Source organism: Lepidochelys olivacea (genome assembly GCF_965140295.1).
Source record: "Lepidochelys olivacea isolate rLepOli2 genome assembly, chromosome: 2".
In the NCBI taxonomy this organism is placed as follows: domain Eukaryota; kingdom Metazoa; phylum Chordata; order Testudines; family Cheloniidae; genus Lepidochelys; species Lepidochelys olivacea.
Window position 1 is genome coordinate 77,008,008 of NC_140412.1, and position 12,176 is coordinate 77,020,183.

The 12,176-nt window shown below is 56.1% G+C and overlaps 1 protein-coding gene across 3 annotated transcripts in view; it reads left to right on the forward strand.

The window, feature by feature from the left end:
- Positions 1-1,501: 1,501 nt before the first annotated feature.
- The window catches only part of LOC311515448 (ras-related protein Rab-10-like), a 55,698-nt gene continuing 45,023 nt past the window's right edge, over positions 1,502-12,176 (forward strand). For 2 of the 3 annotated variants that reach the window (XR_014710139.1, XM_084618514.1), the window contains exon 1: positions 1,502-2,042. Coding sequence is in view for 2 of the 3 variants with exons in the window: in XM_084618514.1 (XP_084474640.1) it covers positions 1,886-2,042 (157 nt within the window). In the remaining variant the exon portion in view is untranslated. The remainder of the gene's footprint in view (positions 2,043-12,176) is intronic. The other variant, XM_084618515.1, reaches the window with a different exon arrangement.

Below are 12,176 nucleotides of genomic sequence, written 5' to 3' on the forward strand. Positions count from 1 at the left end.
CTCACTTCATCGGATGCATACTGTGGAAAGTGTAGAAGATCTTTTTATACACACAAAGCATGAAAAAATACCTCCCCCCACCCCACTCTCCTGCTGGTAATAGCTTATCTAAAGTTGATTATCATACACATTGTAAGGAGAATGATCACTTTCGATAAGCTATTACCAGCAGGAGAGTGGGGTGGGAGGAGGTATTTTTTCATGCTTTTTGTGTGTATATAATATCTTCTACACTTTCCACAGCATGCATCCGATGAAGTGAGCTGTTGCTCACAAAAGCTTATGCTCAAATAAATTGGTTAGTCTCTAAGGTGCCACAAGTACTCCTTTTCTTTTTGTGAATACACTTATCTAAAGTGACCACTCTCCTTACAATGTGTATGATAATCAAGGTGGGCCATTTCCAGCACAAATGCAGGGTTTAACAAGATCGTTGGGGGGGGGGGGGGGAAACAAGGTGTTTGTCTCTGTCTGAGGGATTGAAGCAAATTCGGTTGTATCTAATTAGGGCTTGGCTGTAGACAATGGATTATGTGATGTGTCCTGGATGGAAGCTGGAGACATGCAGGTAAGTATAGCGGTCAGTAGGTTTCTGGTATAGGGTGGTGTTTATGTGACCATCACTTATTTGCCACCGGACTCCTTGTTGTTTTTGTGGATACAGACTAACACGGCTAACCCCTTATATTTGACGAGTTAAGCAGCAAAAGGGGAAGATCAGCAGATCTTCTTGCTCTGACACTGTTTATAAGGATAGCTATGTCAGAAGGGAATGGACCATGGATGAGATTTATCTAGTGTATACAATGGGTCTGCTTGTGTATACAGGATGTTCTTTTACTCCCCTTAATGTTGTTGTTTGTTTTGTTTGGCTGCTGTAGTAAGCAGTACTGGAAAAGACAGGATTTTATCTATAGCATATGAACCCTGCATTAAAGCATCTTGTGCCCTGCCGAGGAAGAACAAATGAGCTGAATGGGTGCCAAAATGGACTTTCTGAGATAAGTTCCTGTTAGGCTTTCACCACAGAGCCTTCTTCTTTCGAAACCACCTCAGATGATCGACCCTTTACTTCCCCTCTAGCAATAAGCATTACAAATTACTCAAACGATTAACCCTTTGTGTGGAGCAACTACTTTTCCATCTGACCTTCACACAAAAGCCAGTTGGCTGTGTGTGACATTGTACACTCGGCACTGGAAGGGTGGTGCAGGCTTCCCACTGCTCATTTCTGAGCGTGAGGACACAACCACTTCCGTGCCTTTTATGTAGGAACCTCCCAGCGCAGGGACTGGGGCTCGGGCGCCAGGATTTGCCAAGGGGAAGAAAAGTCAAATAGGGGCTAATGGAGGAAGCAGGCACAGCCAGAGCCCTGACGCTGCCCTCGGAGCGCTCAGCCAGACAGAGCTGGAGCTCGCTCACAGGCGGGCAGACAGACAGACAGAGCCCCGCCACTCCCAGAAGCTCACGCAGACAGAGCCCTACCCCCAGGAGCAGACAGATAGACAGACACAGCCCCACTCCCAGAAGCTCACACAGGCAGACAAAGCCCCGCCCCCGAAAACTCACACAATCTTTTCACAGCCCGACCACGCCCAGGCGCTCGCACGGACAGACAGAGCCCCACCCCGAGAAGCGGGGACAGACGGACAGACACAGCCCCGCCACCCCGAGACGCGCACGCACGCAGCCGGGCGGCGGGAAGCGGCTGTTTTGCAAGGCCGGAGAGTCCCGGAGCAGCTGGGGCCGCAAGCGGCGAAGGCGGGTCCCTCCTGCCTGTCTGTGAAGCTCGGAAGGACCCGCCCGCGGTGCCCCGGGGCACCGGCCGGGTGTTGCCGCCGCTCGCCCCTTTCCGGGACCACATGACGTGCCCCCGGGACGGGACATGGCTGGGCCGGGGCACTGCTCCGCGGGGAAGCCGCTGCTGGTGAAAATAGTGATGGCCGGGGAGTCCTGCGTGGGGAAAACCTCCATCGTGAGGAGGTACACGGAGCCCAGCCCGGCCGGGCCGCCCCCCGCCGCCTCTTACATCGCCACCGTCGGTGAGTGACACGGAGCCAGCGCCCGGCTCCCGGCAGCCCACACTGATACGCCCCCTGCATTCACACCCTCACCGACTGCCCTACGCCCCCTGCATTCACACCCTCACCGACTGCCCTACGCCCCCTGCATTCACACCCCGACACACACTTCTATACACTGCCCTACGCCCCCTGCAGTCACACCCTCACCGACTGCCCTACGCCCCCTGCACTCACACCCCGACACACACTTCTATACACTGCCCTACACTCCCTGCAGTCACACCCCGACACACACATCTATACACTGCCCTACGTCCTCTGCAGTCACACCCCGACACACACTTCTATACACTGCCCTACACTCCCTGCAGTCACACCCCGACACACACTTCTATACACTGCCCTACACTCCCTGCAGTCACACCCCGACACACACTTCTATACACTGCCCTACGCCCCCTGCAGTCACACCCCGACACACACTTCTATACACTGCCCTACGCCCCCTGCAGTCACACCCCGACACACACTTCTATACACTGCCCTACACTCCCTGCAGTCACACCCCGACACACACTTCTATACACTGCCCTACACTCCCTGCAGTCACACCCCGACACACACTTCTATACACTGCCCTACGCCCCCTGCAGTCACACCCCGACACACACTTCTATACACTGCCCTACGCCCCCTGCAGTCACACCCCGACACACACTTCTATACACTGCCCTACACTCCCTGCAGTCACACCCCGACACACACATCTATACACTGCCCTACGCCCCCTGCAGTCACACCCCGACACACACTTCTATACACTGCCCTGCGCCCCCTGCAGTCACACCCCGACACACACTTCTATACACTGCCCTGCGCCCCCTGCAGTCACACCCCGACACACACTTCTATACACTGCCCTACGCCCCCTGCAGTCACACCCTCACCGACTGCCCTACGCCCCCTGCAGTCACACCCTCACCGACTGCCCTACGCCCCCTGCAGTCACACCCCGACACACACTTCTATACACTGCCCTACGCCCCCTGCAGTCACACCCCGACACACACATCTATACACTGCCCTATGCCCCCTGCAGTCACACCCTCACCGACTGCCCTACGCCCCCTGCAGTCACACCCTCACCGACTGCCCTACGCCCCCTGCAGTCACACCCCGACACACACTTCTATACACTGCCCTACGCCCCCTGCAGTCACACCCCAACACACACTTCTATACACTGCCCTACGCCCCCTGCAGTCACACCCCGACACACACTTCTATACACTGCCCTACGCCCCCTGCAGTCACACCCCGACACACACTTCTATACACTGCCCTACGCCCCCTGCAGTCACACCCTCACCGACTGCCCTACGCCCCCTGCAGTCACACCCCGACACACACTTCTATACACTGCCCTACGCCCCCTGCAGTCACACCCCGACACACACATCTATACACTGCCCTATGCCCCCTGCAGTCACACCCTCACCGACTGCCCTACACCCCCTGCAGTCACACCCCGACACACACTTCTATACACTGCCCTACGCCCCCTGCAGTCACACCCCAACACACACTTCTATACACTGCCCTACGCCCCCTGCAGTCACACCCCGACAAACACTTCTGTACACTGCCCTACGCCCCCTGGATTCACACCCTCACCGACTGCCCTACGCCCCCAGCAGTCACACCCCGACACACACATCTATACACTGCCCTACGCCCCCTGCAGTCACACCCTCACCGACTGCCCTACGCCCCCTGCAGTCACACCCTCACCGACTGCCCTACGCCCCCTGCAGTCACACCCCGACACACACTTCTATACACTGCCCTACGCCCCCTGCAGTCACACCCCGACACACACTTCTGTACACTGCCCTACGCCCCCTGCATTCACACCCTCACCGACTGCCCTACGCCCCCAGCAGTCACACCCCGACACACACTTCTATACACTGCCCTACGCCCCCTGCAGTCACACCCCGACACACACTTCTATACACTGCCCTACGCCCCCTGCAGTCACACCCCGACACACACTTCTATACACTGCCCTACGCCCCCTGCAGTCACACCCTCACCGACTGCCCTACGCCCCCTGCACTCACACCCTCACCGACTGCCCTACGCCCCCTGCACTCACACCCCGACACACACATCTATACACTGCCCTACGTCCCCTGCAGTCACACCCCGACACACACTTCTATACACTGTCCTACGCCCCCTGCAGTCACACCCCGACACACACATCTATACACTGCCCTACGCCCCCTGCAGTCACACCTCGACACACACTTCTATACACTGCCCTACGCCCCCTGCAATCACACCCCGACACACACATCTGTACACTGCCCTACGCCCCCTGCAGTCACACCCTCACCGACTGCCCTACGCCCCCTGCAGTCACACCCTCACCGACTGCCCTACGCCCCCTGCAGTCACACCCCGACACACACTTCTATACACTGCCCTACGCCCCCTGCAGTCACACCCCGACACACACTTCTATACACTGCCCTGCGCCCCCTGCAGTCACACCCCGACACACACTTCTATACACTGCCCTACGCCCCCTGCAGTCACACCCTCACCGACTGCCCTACGCCCCCTGCAGTCACACCCTCACCGACTGCCCTACGCCCCCTGCAGTCACACCCCGACACACACTTCTATACACTGCCCTACGCCCCCTGCAGTCACACCCCGACACACACTTCTATACACTGCCCTACGCTCCCTGCAGTCACACCCCGACACACACATCTATACACTGCCCTATGCCCCCTGCAGTCACACCCTCACCGACTGCCCTACGCCCCCTGCAGTCACACCCCGACAGACACTTCTATACACTGACCTACGACCCCTGCAGTCACACCCCGACACACACTTCTATACACTGCCCTACGCCCCCTGCAGTCACACCCCGACACACACTTCTATACACTGCCCTACGCCCCCTGCAGTCACACCCCGACACACACTTCTATACACTGCCCTACGCCCCCTGCAGTCACACCCTCACCGACTGCCCTACGCCCCCTGCAGTCACACCCTCACCGACTGCCCTACGCCCCCTGCAGTCACACCCCGACACACACTTCTATACACTGCCCTACGCCCCCTGCAGTCACACCCCAACACACACTTCTATACACTGCCCTACGCCCCCTGCAGTCACACCCCGACACACACTTCTGTACACTGCCCTACGCCCCCTGGATTCACACCCTCACCGACTGCCCTACGCCCCCAGCAGTCACACCCCGACACACACATCTATACACTGCCCTACGCCCCCTGCAGTCACACCTCGACACACACTTCTATACACTGCCCTACGCCCCCTGCAATCACACCCCGACACACACATCTATACACTGCCCTACGCCCCCTGCAGTCACACCCTCACCGACTGCCCTACGCCCCCTGCAGTCACACCCTCACCGACTGCCCTACGCCCCCTGCAGTCACACCCCGACACACACTTCTATATACTGCCCTACGCCCCCTGCAGTCACACCCCGACACACACTTCTATACACTGCCCTGCGCCCCCTGCAGTCACACCCCGACACACACTTCTATACACTGCCCTACGCCCCCTGCAGTCACACCCTCACCGACTGCCCTACGCCCCCTGCAGTCACACCCTCACCGACTGCCCTACGCTCCCTGCAGTCACACCCCGACACACACTTCTATACACTGCCCTACGCCCCCTGCAGTCACACCCCGACACACACTTCTATACACTGCCCTACGCCCCCTGCAGTCACACCCCGACACACAGATCTATACACTGCCCTATGCCCCCTGCAGTCACACCCTCACCGACTGCCCTACGCCCCCTGCAGTCACACCCTCACCGACTGCCCTACGCCCCCTGCAGTCACACCGTCACCGACTGCCCTACGCCCCCTGCAGTCACACCCCGACACACACTTCTATACACTGCCCTACGCCCCCTGCAGTCACACCCCGACACACACTTCTGTACACTGCCCTACGCCCCCTGGATTCACACCCTCACCGACTGCCCTACGCCCCCAGCAGTCACACCCCGACACACACATCTATACACTGCCCTACGCCCCCTGCAGTCACACCCTCACCGACTGCCCTACGCCCCCTGCAGTCACACCCTCACCGACTGCCCTACGCCCCCTGCAGTCACACCCCGACACACACTTCTATACACTGCCCTACGCCCCCTGCAGTCACACCCCAACACACACTTCTATACACTGCCCTACGCCCCCTGCAGTCACACCCCGACACACACTTCTATACACTGCCCTACGCCCCCTGCAGTCACACCCCGACACACACTTCTATACACTGCCCTACGCCCCCTGCAGTCACACCCCGACACACACTTCTATACACTGCCCTACGCCCCCTGCAGTCACACCCTCACCGACTGCCCTACGCCCCCTGCAGTCACACCCTCACCGACTGCCCTACGCCCCCTGCAGTCACACCCCGACACACACTTGTATACACTGCCCTACGCCCCCTGCAGTCACACCCTCACCGACTGCCCTACGCCCCCTGCAGTCACACCCCGACACACACTTCTATACACTGCCCTACGCCCCCTGCAGTCACACCCCGACACACACTTCTGTACACTGCCCTACGCCCCCTGGATTCACACCCTCACCGACTGCCCTACGCCCCCAGCAGTCACACCCCGACACACACATCTATACACTGCCCTACGCCCCCTGCAGTCACACCCTCACCGACTGCCCTACGCCCCCTGCAGTCACACCCTCACCGACTGCCCTACGCCCCCTGCAGTCACACCCCGACACACACTTCTATACACTGCCCTACGCCCCCTGCAGTCACACCCCGACACACACTTCTATACACTGCCCTACGCCCCCTGCAGTCACACCCCGACACACACTTCTGTACACTGCCCTACGCCCCCTGCATTCACACCCTCACCGACTGCCCTACGCCCCCAGCAGTCACACCCCGACACACACTTCTATACACTGCCCTACGCCCCCTGCAGTCACACCCCGACACACACTTCTATACACTGCCCTACGCCCCCTGCAGTCACACCCCGACACACACTTCTATACACTGCCCTACGCCCCCTGCAGTCACACCCCGACACACACATCTATACACTGCCCTACGCCCCCTGCAGTCACACCCCGACACACACATCTATACACTGCCCTACGCCCCCTGCAGTCACAGCCCGACACACACATCTATACACTGCCCTACGCCCCCTGCAGTCACACCCCGACACACACTTCTATACACTGCCCTACGCCCCCAGCAGTCACACCCCGACACACACTTCTATACACTGCCCTACGCCCCCTGCAGTCACACCCCGACACACACATCTATACACTGCCCTACGCCCCCTGCAGTCACACCCCGACACACACTTCTGTACACTGCCCTACACTTCCTGCAGTCACACCCCGAGTCACTTCTATACACTGCCCTACGCCCCCTGCAGTCACACCCCGACACACACTTCTATACACTGCCCTACGCCCCCTGCAGTCACACCCCGACACACACTTCTGTACACTGCCCTACGCCCCCTGCAGTCACACCCCGACACACACATCTATACACTGCCCTATGCCCCCTGCAGTCACACCCCGACACACACTTCTGTACACTGCCCTACACTTCCTGCAGTCACACCCCGAGTCACTTCTATACACTGCCCTACGCCCCCGCAGTCACACCCCGACACACACATCTATACGCTGCCCTACGCCCCCTGCAGTCACACCCCGACACACACTTCTGTACACTGCCCTACACTTCCTGCAGTCACACCCCGAGTCACTTCTATACACTGCCCTACGCCCCCTGCAGTCACACCCCGACACACACTTCTGTACACTGCCCTACGCCCCCTGCAGTCACACCCCGACACACACATCTATACACTGCCCTACGCCCCCTGCAGTCACACCCCGACACACACATCTATACACTGCCCTATGCCCCCTGCAGTCACACCCCGACACACACTTCTGTACACTGCCCTACACTTCCTGCAGTCACACCCCGAGTCACTTCTATACACTGCCCTACGCCCCCGCAGTCATACCCCGACACACACATCTATACGCTGCCCTACGCCCCCTGCAGTCACACCCCGACACACACATCTATACACTGCCCTACGCCCCCTGCAGTCACACCCCGACACACACATCTATACACTGCCCTACGCCCCCTGCAGTCACACCCGACACACACTTCTATACACTGCCCTACGCCCCCTGCAGTCACACCCCGACACACACTTCTATACACTGCCCTATGCCCCCAGCAGTCACACCCCGACACACACTTCTATACACTGCCCTACGCCCCCAGCAGTCACACCCCGACACACACTTCTATACACTGCCCTACGCCCCCTGCAGTCACACCCCGACACACACATCTATACACTGCCCTACGCCCCCTGCAGTCACACCCCGACACACACTTCTGTACACTGCCCTACACTTCCTGCAGTCACACCCCGAGTCACTTCTATACACTGCCCTACGCCCCCGCAGTCACACCCCGACACACACTTCTATACACTGCCCTACGCCCCCTGCAGTCACACCCCGACACACACTTCTGTACACTGCCCTACGCCCCCTGCAGTCACACCCCGACACACACATCTATACACTGCCCTACGCCCCCTGCAGTCACACCCCGACACACACATCTATACACTGCCCTACGCCCCCGCAGTCACACCCCGACACACACATCTATACACTGCCCTACGCCCCCTGCAGTCACACCCCGACACACACATCTATACACTGCCCTACGCCCCCTGCAGTCACACCCCGACACACACTTCTGTACACTACCCTACACTTCCTGCAGTCACACCCCGAGTCACTTCTATACACTGCCCTACGCCCCCTGCAGTCACACCCCGACACACACTTCTATACACTGCCCTACGCCCCCTGCAGTCACACCCCGACACACACATCTGTACACTGCCCTACGCCCCCTGCAGTCACACCCCGACACACACTTCTGTACACTGCCCTACGCCCCCTGCAGTCACACCCCGACACACACATCTATACACTGCCGTACGCCCCCTGCAGTCACACCCCGACACACACTTCTATACACTGCCCTACGCCCCCTGCAGTCACACCCCGACACACACTTCTATACACTGCCCTACGCCCCCTGCAGTCACACCCCGACACACACTTCTGTACACTGCCCTACGCCCCCTGCAGTCACACCCCGACACACACTTCTGTACACTGCCCTACGCCCCCTGCAGTCACACCCCGACACACACATCTATACACTGCCCTACGCCCCCTGCAGTCACACACCGACACAGACATCTATACACTGCCCTACGCCCCCTGCAGTCACACCCCGACACACACTTCTATACACTGCCCTACGCCCCCTGCAGTCACACCCCGACACACACTTCTATACACTGCCCTACGCCCCCTGCAGTCACACCCCCACAGGCTGACACCTGAATTCACACCCCGACACACTTTATTCACACCCTGACTGGCTGACACCCACACATTCACACCCTGACACACAGATAATCACACCCTGGGAGACTGTCTCTCACACTCTTTCACACTGCACAAATATTTATTTGTATCTTCAAGACCGACTTTTATTCATTTGCAGTCTTCACTAAATTAGATATTTAAACACTGATGGTGAGGACCTAAATAGGGGGAAATGCATGGTTCTGTCTTTCCACTCCAAATCTTCCTCATACCAGCTGTCATGTGTTGGCATTAATTAATATGATATCTGTGACGTCCTCCTGTTGGCCTTAAAATTATTATTTATTTATTTAAAAAATGTTATTGCATTAGTGCCTAGAGAATTTAAATAAGGACTTGTTTACACTTACCAGAGGATCCATGAATGGTGATCGATGCATCTGCGGTTGATTTAGCAGATCTAGTGAACAGCCGCTAATTCAACTGCAGATCACTCTCCCGTCAACTCATGTGCTACACCAGATCGAGAAGAGTAGGGGGAGTCAATGGGAGAGACATAAGTAGATCTAAGCTATTCACTTAACTCAAATTATGTAGCTTAGGTCTTGGCTACGCTACAGGGGAAATTCAATCTAAGTCAAGGCCCCATTGCGCTAGGTACCGTACACACACACAGAAAATGATACTCCCTGCTCCAAAGAAGTTACAATGTAAAATAAAATGCGTAGTTCCTTCACCTTTAATGATAGGTACAAAGTTAAAATCCTTTCCATTTATTTTACTGACCTTGTAGGTAATGATTTGTCAGGCATAGTGTCTCCAAGAGAATCTCTTCTTCTTCCATAGGTGTGGATGGCTGTGTTTGTAATTGCCTTATTTCATGTGCTGTTTAGTGGAAAGTGTGCAGAGAAACCTGCATGTTCCAGCAGCTCTGCATATGCCCTGGACCAGCAGTTCTCAAACTTTAGCGGATCCCCTTTTCATTTTAAAACTTTCAGGGACCTCCAAGCCCCCCAGCTCAGCCCTATGACCCGCCACCACTCCATCTCTTCCTCTAAGGCCCCACCCCCACCTCTTTCCGACCCTGCTCCACCTCTGCACCTCTTCTTCCTTGCCTCTCCCCCCTCCCACCCCCCGAGCATGCTCCGTCCCCGTTCCTCTCTTTCCCTCCCAGTGCCTCCTGCATGCCCCTGAACAGTTGTTCCTCAGCATGGAGGAGGGAGGGGGAGGAGTTGATCAGCAAGGCTGGAGGCCCGGGACATGATTCTGCCCCCTCCCCAAGTGTCCTGTCCCTGCTCCTCCCCATCACTCCCAGGGCCTCCTCCATGCCCCTGAACAGCTGTTCTCCAGCATGCAGGAGGCACTGGGAGGGAGAGAGAGGAGTTGATCAGTGGGACTGGCAGCCCCAAACATGATTCCTCCCCCGAGCACATCCCGTCCCCGCTCCTCACCCTACCTTCCAGCGCCTCCTGCATGCTGCTGAACAGCTGTTCCCCGGCATGCAGGAGGCACTGGGAGGGAGGGGGAGAAGTTGATCAGCAGGGCCGGCAGACCCACTGGGGTATTCTCAGTCTGTGGACCCCAGTTTGAGAAATGCTGCCCTAGACCATCCCTGACCGGTGTTCTTATTGAAAGCCTCATACAGTTATTACCCTTATTAGGAATGTTGACGAGTACCTTTCTCCTCCATTGATATTGATTTAAATATGAATATTTATTGGTTTAAATATGAATACTTAATGTAAGTGAGGATGTCAGAATCTGGCCCTATGAGAGTTGGGTGAATTTGGCCCAGTTTCTAACTCCCTTACTTAAGTTGAGTAGTATCCTACTCTGCAAGTCATTCCATTGAAACCTATACGAATAAGGATAGCAGAGCCTATCAGAAAGGGAGGTGTCGGATAGCGAAATTGACCTTTGAAACCTGTAATAATGATGGAACATACATCATTCCTGTGGGATACCTGTGAAAGTGAATGTCTGCTTTCATGATGATACCTAATATTGGAAGTGCACTCATGCCCCTCAGACTTTTTTCTCAAACAGATGGAATTTCTGGTACTCTACCTCTGTTCACTCAAGAATCAAAAGCTACTGTGTATCACAAAACTGATCATATTAAGAGTGTATTTTCAAAAGTTAAGTCTTATGTGGTTTTCAAAAACTTTTAAGAAAGTTTTATGTCCCATTCATGTTTTAAGCAAATTATCCAAATCTGAATAATGATTATTTGCATCTGGTTTCAAAATCCCAGGCAGGTCAATTTTGTGGTATACATTGGCCCTAGATTTTTAAAATCAGTGGGCTGCGCTGGTGATAAGTGCCAGACTAACAGTATTGGCAGTGGAAGCCTCCTGTCCAGAAAAGTGCAATGCAGGAAGCAACAGTTTAAATTTCTGCAGCAGCTTCCCAATTTGGCCTCAACTGTATCCTGGAGGGACAGTTTCCAGGGATGATAGAGCAGTTCAGACTTTGTCCATCTAGTCTTCTGTCTCTTTACTGAGTCTACCAACAAGAGTAGTAATTTTGATGTGAACATATGTCTGGTACAGTCTTGACTGAGAGCTTTCCTTTGTTGCAGCGCATTGCACACTCATCTGAAGGCCATGAATGGCTA